This window comes from Anguilla anguilla, chromosome 1, assembly GCF_013347855.1.
Source record: "Anguilla anguilla isolate fAngAng1 chromosome 1, fAngAng1.pri, whole genome shotgun sequence".
Taxonomy (NCBI): Eukaryota; Metazoa; Chordata; class Actinopteri; order Anguilliformes; family Anguillidae; genus Anguilla; species Anguilla anguilla.
This window is the reverse complement of record NC_049201.1, coordinates 32,430,776-32,452,084: the sequence shown is the minus strand read 5'-3', so window position 1 is coordinate 32,452,084 and position 21,309 is coordinate 32,430,776. Positions and strand designations below refer to the sequence as shown.

Below are 21,309 nucleotides of genomic sequence, written 5' to 3'. Positions count from 1 at the left end.
TGTTTTGCACAAATAATCACACAAAATGCATTCATAGCAATCCGTCAAAAGTTGATAAAGACTGTGAGGATGAATAATTGTGGGCACTGTAGTTACAGAAAGGATAGGTTTAGATAGTATAATGCCTTCAAGATATTTTCAGTTTTTCACTGAAATTTATACTGAATAGACTATGTTACAAATAACAACTGCTGAAATGTAACCGACCAGTGTGTGGTCCCTGCTTATTATGACTGAATGAATTACTTAAAACTTTTTTTTTTTTTTTTGAAAACACAGCATTTTTTCCATTTTGTGTTTTGTTGTGTTTTAGCGCTTTTCTCAATGTGCCGGCAATATGCCTTGATACATTTTTCCCTTAGCCTATATAACAAAAACTCCTATAATTTAAAAATACAACTGCTGGAATTGATTCAGTTGTATTCTTTATATCAAGAAAATAGTTTTGCAACAGGTTTGTAAGAGAGAGAGAGAGAGAGAGAGAGAGAGAGGGAGAGAGGACAAATTAGTTTTAATCTCTAAACTACACTTAACCTTTATTGTAGGTTGTATTTTTGTTATTTTTGACAAAACATGCGCTTCAACTTACAAAATCTGCACATTTGCCATGAATATTCTCCAAGTGTCAATGAGGAGAAAGTAAAGTACATCCACAAGTTTACATAATGCCCATAAAACATGCACAATTTTGCAATGCAAATAAAAATGATTTCAATACTCTCAAATAGCGTACTTAAGGGGAACTGGCAATATCTGATGGTATTGAGCATTGTGTGAATATAATGTGGTAATATTCATTCAATAACGTCAATTCACTTTTATTTATTTTTTATTTTTACTTTATTTTGAAACTCCAATCGCAAAATACCATTGATGGTGACAGTCTGCGTAGGCTCACGCAACATATGCCACGGGGTTAAACCGAACACTGCGACATGTCTACTTTCTTCTTTACTTTTTTGCAGCACAAACTAAATTAAAGTGACTTGAAATCATGGAAGTCCATCTGTCAAAGTTTATGTTCCTTTACCGTGCTATTGTTTTCTGTGTTGGGTACGATAATCATTGTCACTTCTGTTTTCTGAACACAACAGCAGAATCTGAATCTGCATCTGGGATTTTGTGTGAATATACATGCAAAATTTGTTTTGATAACGCTTGATCAAACAATTCGTATCAAAGTTTTGGTCATTCAGTTGCTCAACAGCATGCTGGAGGAGACAGTGACACATTCACACCTGGCCAGGTGCCAACACCTGCTGCCTATTGTCTGGTGGGGGATTTTTGTGAAGACACAAACTACCTGTATTTCTTTACTAAGTTGATTTCTTAGAATTTAAAAAATAAAAAATAAAAAAGAATTTTAAGCCCAAATATTCAGGAGAAATCATGAAAGAAGTTTTTGTATTTAGAGTATTGAAGTAATTTTAATTTTAAAGTCTAAACACCCAGTGGCGTCACCTCTAGTCTTTTTAGTGTTAATCATTGCCTGACTTAGTTCCTCCACATAGTAGCTCACAAGCATTCCCATAACAACCAAAATGTTCCTCCAAAAAGATTAGAAAATCCTTCATATTTAATATCATGACAATGCTCTCCTCATGAGGAATAAATTTGCCTCAAGGGCCATAAAATGTGCCATATTGGATTTCATGCCATTTCGAATTTTTGGAAAACACTTAAAATGCTTTCCCTCCTACAGAAATTTACCAAAATTTTGTATTTAGCCACATCTCAAATATCTTTATACAGATATTAAGTTTCTAGTGGATATGTAAAATGGTTATTGTCAAATGACAATCCAGAGAATTTGCAGGTGTGGCATATCACAAAAATGTTCCAAATTTGTTTGATGTAAAATTATAAAACTTGGAGTGTGCATTGACAGTAGGATCTAGACTCCAGCCCTAAAGGCTTAGCCAAAACCGACCGCACGGTGACACTACAGAGATAGAAATATAAAAAAATATTCAAAAATTCCTAAGAAATCTCTGTTCCTTTGCAGAGATTTCAAGCTTGTTACATTAACAAAAGCCATCATTAAGAACATAGATTTGTGCTTTATTGGTCAGCAACATCTTAAATCGGCAACCATTTAATATTATATTTACTCATCTATTACTTTTCTTAATTCTTCCTTATCACCAATTCTTATGAAATTTGGCGTATTCCTAGAGGGTGCCACCCAGCAACTGATTACCAAATTTTCATATTCTTAGTCTTAGTCTACAGCATTGCAATTGTATTTTGGACCTGTTGAAGGGGGCTTCAAGGCTGATGTGTGTTGGTCTGTTGCAGGATGGCTCTCTGGGGAACATTAATGACCTGGCACAGGAGTACGCAGAGTTTTACAACACCTGCTTCAGTGACGTCTGTGACCGCATGGAGGAGCTTCGCAGGCGCAGAGTGTCTCGGGACATGGACCCAGTAAGAGCAACAGTACCCTGCATTGCTTAGGGAAGCAGTGGTATAACATAATACTCCCCCTATTCTAGTTACCTGAAGTGTATTTTCTTGTTTTAGATCAGGGACATCATTTAACTCATTTAACAGCATTGGAAAACCAGCTGGTCATCAGAAACTGATGCTAAATCAGGCCAATCTTTTCCAATTTAGGGGGTGTTCTATTTGGGGCTTTATAACTCCAGATGTAAGTATCACAGAGACTTGGAAAATGACAGTTGTATCATTTACAATACTAACTTAAATGAGTATATATTCATTTAGGCAAAAATGAAGTGCCACAAATGTGATTATCTTGGTGCAAAATTAAGTTGTTCTCCTTTAGTTTGAATACTGAGAGATTCTATACATAAACCAGGAAAAACTGCACAGGTCCTGGATCATAAACTCTTTGACCACAAGTGTGCAAAATCTGAGGGTATGTGGAACTAGAAAAGCTCTAGAACCAGTGTACCTTGGTGTCCCTTATGTCTCTAAATCTATCCCAAATGTTTAAATTGTGCATTGCTGTAGATCATAACATAATCATATATTTTACTACTAATCAATTGATTTCACTCATGAAATTCACTTTTAATGTGGGAATCTTTTCATCAGTATTGGGGTCTAAAATATCTAGATGTCTAAAAATCTCTCCAAAAATTAATAAAATGCTAGTTCCTTTTAAAGCATATAATTTGCCCCTTACAATGGTTTAAGATGAAACACTGAAATCACATTTGAAAAATAATGCAAACACATTGTGACACACTGTGGTACACATACCTAAATATGTAATCATTCATGCTTGTGTGTTTTTCTGTACTGTATAATATATAATGTTTTGTTAAATGGGGATGGGAAGACATTTTACAAATGTTACTATTTATTATCACTACAAGGGAAATTTTACATTAATCTAGCACATATCAACACACAGTAAATTTGAATAAGTATTTTCCATGCTCTAAGTGACAAATATTGCCCATGGAGATAATAATACCCCACATTATTTGCAATAATATTACACTAAAATAATATTCTACCATCAGAAAAATGTTGACGATGTTCTAGTTTCACAGTATACTGGTGTATCAAACATAAGACATGACATGAGCCACTTATGAATGCTTACACTATAGTATGTGAAATGCCCACATTATAGAATAGCACAAACCTGTTGAAAGACACTCACTTTAATCATGAGTGGCATGAATTCTAAAAAAGTAGGCCAGCAGGAACCACTATGCTAACACTAACACAGCCCAGGGTAAGCTAACAATGTCCTTGTACTAACAGCTAGGCCTATTAGTTAGCCCCCAAATATATCCTGAGCATGATAGTAAAGGCTAACAGTTGTCCATTATGACCAATGCAAATATAACAATATCAAAAATGTGACATGTAAATAATTGAAATGTTACAAGCAGTGATACCTACTTTGCCTTATTTGTATGTATCCTGGTTCCTCCTCCTCTTCTGACCCACTCCCCAGGGAATTTGGCCATGCTGATGAGTTGGCAAAATTGGTAAAATCTTCCAAAAACCAAAGTGGGAAAAAAAACCAATAACAGTGTAAAGAGTGCTCGCATATAACTAACATTTTGTGGTTCACAGTGCAAAGCTATAATGTAGCAACCATTCTACCTGTTCGTACGGAGCAGTCAGTTTAAGTTATAAATGAAGCAGGCCTTACACTGTTGGAAAGCTTATACTGTCCTCTACTGGGTAAAAAGAACTGGAAAGAGTTACTACATCTTGTGATGTTTTGTGCATGGCCAATTTGAATGCCTACCCCCACTTTTTATTTGCGTGTTTATTTCTCAAAAGGATTGTTCAAGACAATAGATGACCACTGAATCTTGAAAGGGTAATATTGTATATTTATTCCATATTTACTCACAGATATTCAGTGAGCAGTGTTTTTCACTGCTGTATTGGCGTTGTTGGCTTTATGTTGCTGCTATGATGAAATACAAATTTTTGGTGGTCAACGATTATTTACATTAAATTTTTCACACGTAAATTCTAAAATATTTCCAACCACAGTGTGAGTTTTTTTTCTGCATGCGCACCAGCAGTTTCAAAACTCCACTGTTCTGTCACAGTTTTTTTATAATAAACACAAGATACTTGTGCCCTAATGAAAAGGATAAGCACTCAATGAAGAAACCCAATCCCATTCCCAAAAGAAAGTCTAACATGCCTATGAATATTTATACTATACTATACTATACACTACGAATGTATTACATGGCCCATAGAGGCCCCCAAACAGCATTGCCAACTTCAACAGACCCGTGCTCCGTTGATGTGAGCTCCAGGTATTGACAATGCCGATGCTACATACCCTACCACATGGCCTCTAATGGCCACCACAACCCAATGTGTAGATACATATGCAGTGCGAGCCAGCATATCACCAGGGTTATCAAGTGGGCACCTCCCTTCACCGGTGTTCCATCAAGTTAGGCCCACGACACCTCGGGAAGGCTCAACAGTTAGTTCCAGCATCCCAGAACCACCCCCCTCTATGCTAGCTCTCATTGTCCATGGTACCCACATGCAGAACTCCCTTGTGTTATTCTTTCCTTATGTTGAAAACAAAAAGAGGCATAAAACCGGATTACTGTCAGATTATGTTCGAACTTCTGCTGAGTGTTTATTCAGTTATTCTGATCACTCGCGAGTTAACCTGTACGATACACTGAAAATTGTAATAACTGTTAGTGTTCATATTCAGCTTTTGGCCAGCCCGTATTTTGCACATTTTGACAGTTTAATTAGCGGTCTAACGTTGGCTAACTGTAGCCTTGTATTTTTTTCAACTTGAACCTGAGCAACTGTGAATGTTTGCATAAACAAATAAATGCTCAAATTGAGGACATGAAAACCGGCATTGTGAAAAGTTTATGTGGCGCAGTGTTTTGTGGAAAATAAGTGTGTTCAGTCTTAGAAAGAACAAACTTCAACTCAAATGGTTATTTCTGCGTCATTCATAAATAGACATTCTAATCATGTGTAATCACACCGGTGCGACTGTACGCTTCACGGACCACTCTAGCACTGTCACACTAGTGTGACTACGCGCCAAGGGGTTAACTCCCAAATGGACGCTATTGTGCAGTGTTTGCTTGGGGGGTATAGTTGCAGATGAGGGATGGGGTGCTTGTTAAATGGACAAACTACACGACAGTGGTGGTACTTGGCATAGTTGTTGTGTATTGTCAACCAGTAAAGCTAGACAGAGTGGGTTATTTCCATTAATAGCTTGGTTGCAGGAGCACTGAATGTCTGAGTTAAGCAATCTCAGGACACCAGCATCCTGGCCACTAGGGGATTTGCGCGAAGGGGTTATTATGCACCATATCAAATATGATAATAGTTACTTGATTGAGAATAAAACGACATGGATCTGAATGAATATCAATATTTTGGGATATTTACACACCTTGCCTACTGCAGTGTCTTTCTGTGACCCTCCTCCTTTATGAGTTTCAGGTGAAAGAGGAAACCACCACTGTGTCACTGCAGTTGCGGTCAGAGATTGAGGTGAGAATGAGCATCTTTGAGTCCTGTGGGGGTGGGGTCGCTTCCTGAATAAGGCAATAACTTGACTGCAATTCCCCTTCCTGTCCACAGGAGTCGCTAGGGTTCAGCAGTACGATGTGCACCCCAGAGACCCAGAGGAAGTAAGGCTACCATTTCATAAGCACTAACTTTGTGTGAGTGCTATGTCTTTTTGGGTGTAATGTCTCTGTGTGTATATATACAGTGAGCTCCATAATGTTTGGGGAAAAGGCATATTTTCTCTTGATTTGCCTCTGTACTCCACAATTTTAGATTTGCAATCAGACAATGCATATTTGGTTAAACTGCAGATTCTCTGCTTTTATTAGAGGGTATTTTAATACATTTAGATTTTTCCATGTAGAAATAATGCCACTTATACGTAATCCCCCCATTCCAGGGCACCATAATGTTTGGGACAAATGGCTTCATAGGACTTTCTGATTTGTCAGGTACAAATTTAAGAGAGCTTTCACTATCTAGTCTTGAATCTAGGCTTTTGATTGCCTTTCAAGTGTGTTATTTCTATTTGTCAGCATAAGGACCAGAGTTGTGCCAGTGAAAGTCAAGGAAGCCATTAAGAGGCTGAGAAATATGAAAAAACAGAAACATAGTGTCAGGGTTTTCGGGAAAATGGACCCAAATACAGAGTGGGAAAAACTCACAAAACTAAAACGGTAAATGTACACAAAGAATTTAATACAAAAAAAACTCAGGAACAAACAAAGGGGCCACGAGGGGCAAAACCACAAACTCAAAAACCAAAAGAAACGCAGAACAGAACACAGGCAGGTCAGAAATACGGGCAGGCGGAACACACAAATAGGCGGAAACTCACAAGCAGAAACACAGTCAGAAACACAAACACAAGCAAGCAGATACATACAAGTCAGAAACAAACACTAGGAACCAGCACCTGAGTCAAGGGGACAAAGAACTTAAATAGACAAGACACAGGTGAACTCAATACATAATCAAACGAGAGGGAAGGGATAACGAGAGGCAGGTGGGGACGATGATTAAATAACGAGACAGGTGGGAACAATGATCAAATAACAAGACAATAATGGAAAACAATACAATTAACACGGGAAACCAATGAGGGAATGAACAGAAACACAAAAACTGAGAAGTGCTGCCAACTGGCAGGCCAAAAAGGAAAAATAGAAACAAAAATACAGAACCATGACACATAGGCCAAACCTTATGCTTACCAAAGTCAACCATTTGGAACATGTTTAAAAAGAAAGAGCATTTGTGAGCTCAGTAACGGCAAAGGCCCTGGTAGGCTAAGAAAGACCTTTACAGTTGATGACTGAGTAACTATCAGTTGAGGCCAAAAGTTTACATACACCTAGGCTAAAGACATTAAACTCAATTTTTCAATTAGGACATCTAATTTATTTCTATATGAGGTCATTTCAGAATAATAACTGTATTAGAAAGATTTATTTCTGCTTTTATGTACTATATCAGATGGGTCAAAAGTTTATATCCACTTTGTTAGTAATTAGTGGCATTGCCTTGCTTAACTTGAATCAAATGTTTGGGGTAGCTTTCCACAAGCTACTCACAATACTTTGCTGGAATTTTTTTCCCATTCCTCCTGACAGAACTGCTGTAACTCAGTCAGGGTTGTGGGCCTCCTTGCTCGGACACACTTTTTCAGTTCAGTCCACAAATTTTCTGTGGGATTCAGGTCAGGGCTTTGTGATGGCCACTCCAGTACTTTTTTTTTTTTTTTGTCTTTAAGCCATTTTGTTACAACTTTGCAGATATGCTTAGGATCATTGTCCTGCTGGAAGACCCAGTTGCAACCAAGTTTTAACTATCTAGCTGATGTCTTGATGTGTTGCTTCAGTATTTCTAGATAATCCTCCTTCCTCATGATGCCATCTATTTTTCGAAGTACACCAGTCCCTTTTCCAGCAAAACACCCCCACAACATGATGCTCCCACCCCCATGCTTCACAGTTCGGATGGTGTTGTCCGGATTAAAAGCCTCACCCTTTTTCCACTATACACAGCGCTGATCATTTATATTCATCCTGGTGATCACCTGCAAACTTCATTATGGCTTTTTTATGCCGGTCTTGGAGTAGGGGCTTCTTCCTTGTGCAACAGCCCTTCAGGCCATGGTGATGTAGGATTCTCTTAATGGTGGATGTAGATAATTTGGTACCTGATGCCTCCGACTCCTTCACCAGTTCTTTGTTGTTGTCTTGAGGTTCAGTTGAACCTTTCAGACCAAAGTTTGTTCCGCCTTGGGAGTTAATTTGTGCCTCCTTGCTGAACAATGAAGTGTTTGTGTGGTCCCAAGATTTTTACATTTGCATACCATTGTTTGTACAGATGCTTGTGTTCCTAAGGAGGAATCGGACTTGTAGAGGTCCACAATTTTTTTCAGAGATCTTGGCTGAGTTGCTTGGATTTTCTCATGGTATCAAGGGCAAAAGGGCAGTGGCTCTAACTCCTAATTTTAAAAATTGGCCAATCAGAAGCTTCTAAAAAGTCATTACATCAATTTCTGGAATCTTCCAGACTGTTTGAAGAGACAGTAAACTTGGTGTATGTAAACTTTTGACCCTCTGGAATTCTGATATAGTGAATTAAAGCTGAAATAAATCTGTCTCTAATCGATTGTTTTAAAAAAACAAACCTCTGATATGAGCAAGGTAGATGTCCTAATTGACTTGCTAAAAGAAATGTATGGTAATATGAAATGCGCAGAGTTGTGAAAAACTGAGTTTGAATATCTTAGCCTAGGTGTATGTAAACTTTTGGTCTCAGCTGTACACACTAGTGTATAAAAATGGAAAAGAATTTGGAAGAGCACCAACTATTATATAATTCATGCAAGCCTAACAATTTGTATACACTTTTTATAAATCACATATAAAATGTGAGCATCAAGATAGACACCATCAAAAGCATGAAAGTTACAAGTATTAAAATGACTAAGCACTAAGAAAGGAGAGATAATCATTTCCAACTGATAGACACAAAATAAGGACAAGACTGAAGATCAATCAACACCATATGAGGCAAAAGATGAACATATCAAACATTGAAATGGGCATGATATACAGTAAGGACAAATCTACAGAATACAACTTAAATTGAAATCTTCATTAAAGGCCATCTAGGTGTAATGTTTTCAAGTAAAAAGTGCTTGTAGCAGTTTCAGTTCAATATTGCCACCTTGTCATGCTTTGTTGATTTCTTGAATTGCACAAAAGGAGAGGGCAGAGATGGGATGACCGGCTTGAGTAAAATGTCTTACGATAGTTGAGTGAATGTCATTACTATAGACAGCACTCCTATGTTCAGTAATGCACGTTTTTAACTGTCGGTATGTCTTACCTACGTATTGTAATTTGCATGAACAAGAAATAAAATAAATATCATTAGTTGAAGTGCTAGTTATAAATTCTGATATAAAGTCTGATATTGTATTCCATAGAGGTAATATTACTAGTGAATATCTCTTTTCTAGACTGATCACAGGCTGCACAAATGCGGCAGGGAAAGAAGCAGAAAGTCTCTAATAGTTAGAGGGGTAGTAAATGGACTGTAGAGTTCTTCCTTAGCATACCAGGCCTTTCACGTTTACTAAGCTCACCAGTCCTCTCTTTTTTCTTAATGATGATGATTTTGGTAAGCCTATGGTTTGGCCTCCGTCTGTGACTATTATTCTTTTCATATTTCTCAGCCTTATAATGGCTTCCTTGACTTTCATTGGCACAAGTCTGGTCCATTTGCTGACAAACGGCAATAACAAATCAGAAATACCTATGAAGCCAATTGTCTGACATATTATGGCACCCTGTATGTATAAAAAGTTCTGTTATTTCTACATGGTGAAACCAAAATTTATTAAAATACCTTTTAATAAAAACTGAGTCTATACTTTAACTTCAAATTGTTTGATTACAAATAAAAAATTATGCAGTACAGAGCCAAATCAATAAAAAAAAGTACTTGTCCCAAACATTATGGAGCTCACTGTATATGCAGTGCAAATATGTCATATTAATACACAGTGATAACAAAATTTCACTGCCTTTGATCTGTGCAGAATGTTTAGAGGTCTATTGTACAGCCTCTTTAAATGCTTTAAAACTGCAGCATAGAAAGAAAGTACATATAACAGTATCAGAAAGAGAAAGGTATTGCAGTTAAGATCTGTTTGTCAGGTGGTGTCATTTGGTACGAGTTTGATTCTTGGCTCCATGTTTTTAGGCTGCGTCATCACCAGTCAAGCTCTGAGGATGGATTTGTAGGTTGGTATTACAGACTATTTCATTATTGGATGGGTTTCATGTGTTACGGCTCATAACTACTGATATTTTATGATTTGTGATTGTTTATGGGTCCTGTCCGTAATGTAGAGATGGGTGCATGTGTGTGTCTATGTGTGCAGTTAGTCTGCATGCATGTCTTTGTGTAAGTTCATGTGTGTATATGTGTGTGTGTGTGTGTGTTAATGTGTGTATGCATGCATGTGGGTTAGTGTGTACATGCATTTTTTGCGAGTATGTTATGTTAGGTATGAGCATTCTATGGTTGAGTGCTGCATTATGCAGTAAATCCACTCCAGTGGCCTGTGCTGCAGCAGGGAATCACAGTGAGACCTGACAGAAATTTTATCCTTACCCTCTGTTTTTTTTTTTTAATGATATGATGTCATTCTACAGTCAATATCTGGGACAAATATTGAATAAATACACAACCTTACCATTGGTTTTACGCATAGAGATGTCCCTTTTGAGACTGAGTGGTCATATATTGTCTTGGACAATCCGTTTGTGAAATATTACGCACACTGGGTACCTTCCAAAATAGCTGTAGGTAATACCACATGTGTAGTTTACAGCGTTGTCTCCTTGTTAGTGCAGTCTGGCTTGATTGACAATTCATTTATTCAGTAGGTGAGATATAAGCTTTCTAACGATGTATAACATGTCTACTTTTGCTTTTGGAATAGCGTTTTATAGGTCAGCGTAACCAAAAAATTTCTTATCATCGCATTAACTCTGTGGTAGCAGTAAAAGACGTGCTCCTAACGTAACGTTGTTAACGATTTTTTGTAAGTTCTTGGAAAATACTATTATTATTGAGGACTTTTGGGCATAGCTAAGCCATATGTTTGCTGATAGACCTAGCTGACATCGTTTTCTGGAGCAGAACAGAAGCGGCTTGAACTGTATCGTTGATTCACTGTCTCTGTCTCCATCTACTGAACACAGATAAAATTTCATCATTGCTATGTAAGTAGGCTATTACTGCTAAAAATATTTCGGTTATATGCGTTATTTTTGAAATTGGGTGTCTTTAAATAGGTTAGTGGTATTATATAATGCGGATATTTGACACTATAATGTAAGCATTAGTCAATAGTGTAATGGTTTTTGTGATGCATGCAACAGAGTGTTGGACAGAGTGTTGGAACATTGCCAAAACGTGGTGGATGGTTGAAAATTGTTTTCATATCGTCCCATCCCCATACAAGAAGACATACAAGAGTACAGAGTATAGAAATACATTCAAGAGTTAATTATTACACATTTAGGTACTGTACAGCATTGTGTGACAATATGTTTGCATTATTTTTTAAATCTGATTTCAATGTTTCATCTGAAACCTTTGTAAGGGGCTCATGTATATGCTTTACAATGGACAAAAAGCATTAGGCTATATTCCTTTTTGGAGAGATTTTGGATATGTTTCTGGACCCCAGCTATTTTAGACCACAGTATTGACAGAAAGCTTGTAATTACCACTTGAAAATGATGCAACAGTGAGTTTCTTGAGTAAAAACAGTTGATTTGTTGTGATTTACAGCAATGCATAAGTTAGACATTTTGGGTAGATTTGGAGACGCTGGGTACACTGCTTAGTTTTTGCTTCATAGATCTTTAGTAGTTCTACATATCCACCCTTAGATTTTATGAACTTGTGGTCAAGAGGTTTTTGATCCAGGACATGTATACTTTAACCTCCTGTATATGCAATCTCCCAGTATTTCATTGCGAATCAAAAAAGAGCAAATTCATTTGAGATTTTTTGCCTAAACAATTGCATTTGTGGCACTTTATTTCTTCCAAAATTATTAATATAAAGTAATCTAAGCTAGTATTGTAAATGGTACAAAAGTCTTGCTTCATTTAAGCCATTTTTCAAGTTTCTGTGGTGTTCACATCTGGAGTTATAAAGCTTTAAATAGGGTACCCCCTAAATGGGCAAGGATTGGCCAGATTTGGCATGTGCGCTAAGGGGTTAATATCCTATGAACGTACAAATTCTTCTCTGTAACATGTATAAACCTCTAATAACAGATCATGTAATATTATTAAATGTTTGTGGTGTGTAATATGATCACACCAGAAACGTTTTTGCATATACATGTCAAGAAATCGAATGAGCACATAATATTCTCTCAAGAAAAGAAAGGGTTCATTTGAATGAAGTAAAATAAGGCACCTTAAGTGAATGGAAGCTTGTTTTACAAGTAATATATTCCGTAAAAAGTCTGTACTCAGGATTTTGGAATACTTCCTGGCTTTGATGGACAGACAGCATATACTGGTGTTTGGCAGGTAGAGCAAATTTTTCTTCCCTTTTTTAGGGAAGTGGGATGGCAAGAAGAGAAACAGGTCGTTCTGTCAAAACGTTCACAAGTCTCAGAGGGGAGTCCCCTGGCAAACATCCAAAGGTATGGTGGGTGGGTGGTAGGGGGGCCTTTACAACAGAACTGTTCTTATTTTACTGTAAAATGTTTCAGCTTTGACACAAGCAGAACCCGGTTGTAAAGTTCAGACCATTTTTACCATTCCTCCTGTTCTGTGCTGTTCCTGTGTGGGCTTTGACCACTGCTGTGGTCTGACCCTCTGGTCTTTGACCCGTAGTGGAAGAGATGAGCTGCCCTGCTAGTGAGGTCACCAGAAGTGACATGGAGAGCATTCAGCTGATGCTAATGGTGAAGGACAAGACCATCACAGTGGAGGAAGCATTGGCCCATGTATGATTCGCCTTCTCTTTCTTTCTTGCTCTATCTCACTCTTCTCCCCCTCTTCCACCCTCTGTTTCATGCTCTGTGCCTTTTCTTCTTGTTTATTTCCCCATCTTTCATCTACTGGCCAAAGAGCACACCACTTGTGTGGATTTAATGCTGCAAAGCAGACAGTGATTCTGTCCATAGTTTTATAGTTATCCACATAGTAAAATGTTAAATGTTAAATCAACTCTTACAGAGTTCATGGTCCCTATTTAACTCATGAATACTCTGTTGGAGTTGAATTAACACATTTGACTGGGTATGTGCCTATTGTGTAACTTTGATTAGAAATTTTTAGGTCCTGGGGAATCACCAGATTTATGTTTGTCAGCTGGAGCGCTTCTATGAATGGGGAACCCCCTGCAAACCCCCTCTGAACTGTTCCTTTGTGTAGCTGACGGAGTCTGAGGCCCAGAACAGCCCGTCCGGATGGATGGACAGGCCAGAGTGCACAGGCCAGTCCTGCCACTGCAATATCCAATCCTCAAACTGCGATGTAAGCACCTGTCCTTACCCACTATTACAAGTGAAGTTTCATTCATACAACTCATCTACAAACTGCAACATAAGCAGCTGTTTTGATCATGTGTAAATAAAGCTTGGAATGTGTAAACATATTTCTAAGCTCCACATGGGAATTCAAACAATTCCCCTGTCACCACCTATCACACATGCTGTAGCACTGTCTGCCAAGTCTGTCTGTCAAAGTCTGATATTGATCTGAATTATAAATGTGTTTAATGGGTGTAGTTAGTTTTGGGCTCTGTTTGGCACACATTATAAATACATACACTTTCATTGTCATATATAAACAATAGATAGGGCCACCAATTTGACTCCTCTTGTTTTCTCGCAATGTATTTAAGTCCTCTGCCAGCTAGAGGTTGTGGTAGCCTTTGTCAAGCCCTTTCTCAGACAATTATCCCATTCAGTAATAGAAGATGATAAAGTAATTGGCATGAATTAAGCACAGATGATCTGCTTAAAGTCAGTTCGATTACTTACTACCGTGGACATGCTGCAGTATTTTTTAAATGGTTTTGTCAGAAGCAGTGGGAAATGCCAATATTAAAAATAAGAGCAGTTATATAACATTTAACTTGCACAAAAAAACTTTAATAAAAATAATTAATTAATGATTCAACTAATTAACTAATCATGGTCTTCAATCAAGACTTCAATCAAAGTCTTAGACTTTGAAATTCTTGGGTAAAAGATTGGACACCCCTGCTTTATATGGATGAATTTTCTTTTTACTGTAATGATACTCAACCCTGCTCGTGGAGAGCCACAGAGTCTGCTGGGTTTTTTTTTTTTTTCTGAAGATCATTGACCATTTCAGAACCAGTTAACTGTGTAATCAACTGCTTTAACTGATCAGTTGCTGTGCTACTTAAGTTCTGAGTAACAACAAAAACCAGCAGACCCTGCAGCTCCCCATGAACAAGAGTGAGGACCACTGGCGCAAAGGCATGCTTTTCGTGGCAATTGAACTTCCATCTGTGTCCACTTTCCTTACTGAATTTCCCCATATTAAATCAACAAATTGTTTTTATTAATGTCTAAATTAGAAACTCAGTTGTACGTTTAGCTACGTGACTGTGCTGTTGGAGTGCCTGTGGGGACCCCTGGAAGATGAACTATTGAAGCTTAAATCCCTGCAGGTCACATGGTCATGGTGGCCCTAATAATAGGTCATATTTCTGTATTCTGCTTTTTAAAATGCAGCAGATATATTTAACAACATCCGTAATTTAGCAGAGTTTTCTCACATTTTGGTTAAAAACATTTCAATACATTTTAAAATGTAAAAATCTTCCTCTTCCTCTTCTTCACTCTCTCTCCTATCTCTTCAAGTTGTGGGAGCAGTCAGATGATGAGCCAGATGAGTTGGCGACCTTAATCCAGGCCCAGACATTGGTCAGCTCTTCACGCCAGGGCAGTAAGAAGCTAATCAGAGAGGAGGAAGAGAAAACGAGGCTATGCTCTCAAGGTACAAGTATGGGGTTCAGCATGATAGGATGTTAATTGCTTAATTGTATTTTGCAGTACACCAGTATGGCAGCATCTGTATTTGTTATTCTTCAGGCGGCAGTGTAGTATAATGCATGAGGAACTGGTCTTGTAATCTAAAGGTCACAGGTTCAATTCCTTGGTCAGGACGCTGCCGTTGTACTCTAGAGCAAGGTATTTAACCTGCATTGCTTCAGTATATATCCAGCTGTGTAAATGGATGCCATGTAAAAAAAAAGTTGTGTAAGTCACTCTGGGTAAGAGTGTCCGCTAAATGCCAGTAATGTAATGTTATGTTTCTCCACTCATTTATTCAGGTTTTTCTTTAATTTGTCACCTGTCTGTATATATGTATCAAGCGGCCAAAACCAGACTTCGTTTTTGAAGCTCATTTCCTGGTCTTGTTGTTCCTGGTTGCTCACTAGCGCCACTGCGGTTGGCTCCAGTATGTTTTCATATCCGGTTTCCATCTAAGTCTATGGTACAAATTCGGTCAAAATACAAAGTCAATCATTTTTTCTCACAAGAACAAATAGTCACAATATGTGTATTTTATTCGTCTTATGACTGTCCATGGGTCGATTTCATGATTTACTGTGTCATTTGGGCACTGTTATAATATTTGTCATGAACCAATGAGGTACAGTTTGCGTCACTTCCTGATTACTGCAGAGGACTAAGCTACAGTAGGGGCTACAGTCTATGGTCACTGTGGTGGGAGGTGGCGCCTCTTGGCCTTGACATTGCGGCTCTGACTCATCATCCACGGTCCAGCTGTGCGAAGTCAGAAAATGCAGGCATACCATTTCGTAGTGATTTCATTATGGCATGTGCTATTTACAGCTGCACTAGACGACCATAAAATAATCCTCCTCTGAAGTTTTTTTCGGTAGCCAAGTCATATTTACTATTTCCTTTAGCCTACTTTACCAAATAATTAGTTGGCAGAAAGCGTAATCAGCTAACACTTATTTGCTATATTTGGTAGTCCAGTAGCCTATGCTAAAACAGTTTGCAACTTCGGCTACCAAGCCATTTGACTAGCTAGCTAACCGTAACCGGCAAATATTCAATCTGTCAAACGTGTTTGATGGCTTGTCAGTTGTGTACATTCCGTAAATGTCTATCTGGGCCATACTTCACGGACATGACAAAGCTACTATAATCCCAATTTTGGGATAAACACTGCAAAATTGTCAGTTTCAGGAAGCGAATTAAGAGTATTAAAGTTTATTTGCTGGATAACATACAACACACGATGAAATCACACACAGAATTTAACAAAATTAACCATCATTGTAAGACTGGCATTTAGAAGGAACATGTTTTTAGCATTTAACAGACCGACAAGAGCATTTAAGCCAGTGGTTCTCAGAATCTGTCCTGGGGGCTCCTTATGCATATATTGGTTTTTCTACATTGGTTTTGATGATCTACAATAAAAAATAATAATAATAATACTTCGAAATTCAGTGTAAATTATTCTTGTCTTCATGCACCAGGTGGAAAACTTGCTCTACAAAGTGCGTTGTCATATTTACACACCTGCAGATCAGTTATTAAAATACTTGGTAGATTTGTTAATTACCACTGACAGTGTTAATTTTTATTCGTTTAAAAGTGACTTGTGAATGATCGGTCAGCTTGTGTCACCCAGCAAGTGAACACCACAAACGGCGATGGTGTAGCAGTTACTGGCTCATTAACTGACTGTGGCGAAAACCTACAGTGATAACTTGCTCGGTTAACAGCAGGTCTACCAGACAGTTATATGAAAATTAGCCTAGTCAAAAATCACCAGTACACATCTCTGATTGATTGACCATCAGTGTAGTCGATGTTCTTCCCCTGTGGTTCATATTGCTAATGCGTGAGCTAACCACGGATAGCCTACCTAGCTCACTGGCAAGCTATGCTAGCTAAGCATATTTGTTTTTCTGAGAAATATAAATTGAAGATAACTGAACATAATTTTATTATTAATGTCATACATATAACGTGATTACATGACACCGTACAGTCACGGATGGAAATTAAACTCTGTAAACATTTGATAATATATTTTAAAACATAACGGCAGACAGTCACCTAGCCTCGAGTTCGTTCTGCAATCGTTCGTTCAGATTGATCGGCTTTTCCGCACCGGACTGTCAATCACATTGTAAAAATCACAGAACCGCTTAACTATATGGTTTTGGCTCCAAATCGACAACATGGCCACGTCCGCCATTGAGCTTCAAAACTTGTTTCAGAGACCCACGAAGAGTCAATGGTTGACGTCACGGTAGCGTTGTTCATATTTTTTACAGTCTCTGATATGTGTACATACATATATACATACATATGTATACACACACACACATATATATATATACATTTTAGAACCTCAATTTTTCCAGTTTTTATTGAAATTCACAGAGTTGTATCAATGTACTCTGAAATTAACGCATACAACAAATAAACAATTGGAGATTTTAAAAGGAAATCATAGAATTATTCTGTTTAACACAATTTATTTAAATTTTTTGACTCATCAAAGTAGCCACCTTTTGCAGATATGACAGATGAACACACTCGTGGCATTCGTTCTGCAATGGAAATCAAATATTGTTTGGAAAGATCTTCCCAACACTCTTGCAGAAGTTCTCACAAATGTGTTGCACTTGTAGGTTGCTTTGCTTTCACCCTTCTGTCCAGTTCAACCCAAGCCAGCTCGATGGGGTTTAAGTCCGGTGACTGTGCTGGCCATTCCATGATTTGAAGCCTGTCCTATTGTTCTTTTCTTCTAAGATAGTTCTGACATAGCCTGGAAGTATGTTCTGGGTCATTATCTTGCTGGAGGAAGAACCCCTGACCAACTAGGCGTTGACCAGAGGGTATGGCGCTGAAAAATGCTGTGGTAGCCCTTTTGGCTCAGGGTGCCAGTCACTCTGTGCAAGTCGCCAACTCTGGATCCAGCAAAAGAGCCCAAGACCATCACGCCTCCTCCTCCATGTTTGACAGTTGGTGTCACACTCTGAGGAACCATCCTTTCACCTACTTAATGGCGTACAAAAACCCTGCGTGATGAACCGAAGATTTCATAAGACCTTCTTACAGTCTTCAGTAGTCCACTGCCGGTGCTTCAAGGCCCCGGCAAGCCTCTTTTTCTTATTTAACCATTTTAACAATGGCTTTTGTACTGCCACTCGAACTGTCAAACCTGCAGCTTGAAGTCTTCTCTTCTTGTTGAAACTGAGACTTGCTTACTTCAACCACTTTTAAGCTGTGCTTGAAGCTGTTGTCCTGTGAGTCGCCTATCACACAAGCTGTTGACTCTCAGAAACTTGTCTTCTGATTCTGTTGTGGATTTGGGTCTGGCGGACTTCTTCCTGTCAGAGTTTCCTTCGGTTTCCAAGTGCCTTTCAGTGGTGTAGGAAACTGTACTCACTGACGCCTTGGCTTCCTTTGCAATTTCTCTAACGGAAAGACCTACACTTTTAAGGGTTATAATGGTCTGTCTGTCTTCCTTTGTTAATTGTCTTTTTCTCGCCATTATGATAGCAATTCTCTACTTCCTGACGTGCAATATTGTCCAAATAATGCTTCAGAGGGTGTCGTAATACAGTCTGTTCCAACACTGATTTTATACGGACAGAGGGTTTGTAAGTAATCAACAAAAGTTGGGACACCTGTAGGAATTGTTTGCATCAACTTTCAAGGCTTAATTTACTTCCATTGCTGCAGAAAAGCAATAAGTTGTTAACCCACTACTTGTTGCCTTAAAAAGGCCTTTTATATAACTCTGAAATTTGCATTATTTTTCCATTTTTGGTAACCTAAACTTTTTTTTTTTAAACCACTGTCAGTTTACCACTTAACTTTGTACCATTTCAGGTCATTCACTGGACTTGAACTGCTTAAATTTAAATAAAACTGGAAAAATGGGGGTGTCCTAAAACTTTTGACCTGTAGTGTGTGTGTGTATATAAATATATATATATATATGATCCATGCCGGAAGTATTAGGCCACCTGTAGCTTTTAAGTAGATTAGAATTCAGTTAATATATGCACATTTATTGAATATCAAACCGAAGTACACATTTCTTTTTTCAGTTTCTACTTACAATATCATAAAAAGTTCAATATCATGAGTTCTACAAAAAAGTAATCTTAGGCATGACTTTCCTTGAATAAGCCTCCTTTGGCTTCAATTAACATTAAATTAGTTATTGGAAATCCCAAAAAATTAATAAATACCCACAACGACAGCAGTCAGTTGCTTTAGAATATCTGCCGGTTGCTTACACATTCAGTCATAAATGGGCTGCTGTATCTCAGTCAGCAGGATTACAGCATCTCGTCACACACCAGTGACACCTGCTGCCGATTATGCACAGCAAGTCCAGCTCTTAACCTGCTCATGAAGCATCTTCCTGTCTATGCAGGCCTGAATCTGTGGTGTGATAAGAAGTGGCAGCTGACGTCACATTCTCGTCTTCACTCTCTGAATCGATAGTGGAGTGGAGCAATGAGCCCTGATAAAAACCCAATTAGGCATACCAAAAATTGAGGAAAAAAAGAGGGTAAAAGCATAGAAGTATTTTCTTTTTGGAATATCACCAACAGCATATTTCTCGAAAAAGCTTCCCAGGGCGTAATCCTACCATGAATGTGGCATTAACCCGCAACTGACATCAAGCAATATTTTGAATACATTTATGAATGACCTCAAGGTAGACCAAAGTAGGAAAAGGTATAATAATCACCAGAAGAAAAAAACATTCATTTTTAGAAATGACCAAAAACACTTTATTTGTTAAGAGTACCCTAATGATGATTTTATTTTAGCATTACTATGGAAAATAAAATGTTTGCATAAATTAAAGGCTTGGTTTCTTGCACCCTCTCCCCTATGTCAGACCCAGGTGAGAACACACCTCCACATGGCACAGGGAGGCAGAGCAAGCTGACAAACCCCCAAGATGCCTCCTTGACCTCCCTGCATCTGGAGGAGCTTTCCCTGGATGGAGACTCAGATAGCCGGACCACCTCGCTCTCCTCCAGCAGCCAAGACACCTGGGGCAGCCGCAAACTGATCAAAACCCCAGGCGAGCCTTTTGAAGGCCGTACCCACGGCCTCGACCGACAGGGAAGGGGCAGCGGCTCCTCTATCTCAGAGGCAGAATGCTGTTGCGTGGAGGACCCCAGAGCATCTAGTGTTGAGCCTGATGGCGAGATGTATGGGGTGGGTGCTCTTGGTGAAAACTGTGTTTTGAGCCTTTACTTTGGAGCCTTTACTCTGCCCCAACCTCAGAGCTCAGATTCTACAGATGTAACACCATTCCAAAATCAGAACTAAGTCACAGTGTGTGTGGTTTCTACTTCAATCCACATCCGTGTGAATAGTGACATTTTGTGCCAAAATGTCACTACAGAGCTGACATGGGTCCACCCTCACCATAGTTTGTTAGTTTTTGGTGGTATGATTTCACCACACCCCCACTTCAGAGGGAATATTTGCAGTTCAGAAGTCAGAGATTGGTAACAGTTTAAAACAAATAGCTTTTATCATTACAATGATGGAACAAACCTGAAGAAATATGTACAGTCTGTCCAAGTCTTTGAACAGTGGCAAATTTTTTGCCTTGGTTCTACAGATGCATACAAATATAGTATATGAACAACACAGAAACACAAATGTCATGGAGAAAGTAAACAGCTCTGGTCATTGTAGGTGTACGTTTTTGCATGTGACTGAGGAGTGATCATTTTCCCACAGAACAAAGAGTGGTGTTCACAGAGAGAAAATTCCTAAGAAAAGTCTACGGCAGATTCACGACGTGTTCTTAAACCGCAGAATTGTTTGCACATGTGTTCTTAAAATGATGAATCCCATTGTCCTCTTAAGTGTAAAGCGCGTGCCAGTTGTTCCTAATTAGCATCGGTAAACGCCCCCCCAATCCCCATAAAAGGGCATGAGACTGGAGGGCCGTGTGGCCTCCAACCCTGGTCCTGGAGAGCTACAGGGTCTGCTGGTTTTCATAGTGACTCTGCACTTCATGTATCAATTTGAGCAGTGATTACACAGTTAACTCAACTCACCTGGTATCTTGGGGCTCAATTGGGTGCTGATTTTAAGGTGAAAACAAAAACCAGCAGACCCTGTAGCTCCCCAGGACAAGGGTTGGACACCACTGTCTTACAGTAACAGTGACTGTCTATAGGCAGTTGGCAATATTTAGG

The 21,309-nt window shown here is 38.6% G+C and overlaps 1 protein-coding gene across 9 annotated transcripts in view; it reads left to right on the top strand.

Annotated features, from left to right (window-relative positions):
- Positions 1-21,309, top strand: part of LOC118212995 (SAM and SH3 domain-containing protein 1-like) — an 85,473-nt gene that overhangs the window by 47,265 nt on the left and 16,899 nt on the right. For 6 of the 9 annotated variants that reach the window (XM_035391621.1, XM_035391581.1, XM_035391638.1 and 3 more), the window contains exons 2-10: positions 2,299-2,427; positions 5,935-5,994; positions 6,085-6,134; positions 10,255-10,295; positions 12,641-12,727; positions 12,921-13,033; positions 13,464-13,565; positions 14,927-15,062; positions 19,986-20,311. In XM_035391621.1, coding sequence (XP_035247512.1) covers positions 2,299-2,427; positions 5,935-5,994; positions 6,085-6,134; positions 10,255-10,295; positions 12,641-12,727; positions 12,921-13,033; positions 13,464-13,565; positions 14,927-15,062; positions 19,986-20,311 — 1,044 coding nt within the window. The remainder of the gene's footprint in view (positions 1-2,298; positions 2,428-5,934; positions 5,995-6,084; positions 6,135-10,254; positions 10,296-12,640; positions 12,728-12,920; positions 13,034-13,463; positions 13,566-14,926; positions 15,063-19,985; positions 20,312-21,309) is intronic. The other 3 variants (XM_035391597.1, XM_035391590.1, XM_035391630.1) reach the window with 3 other exon arrangements.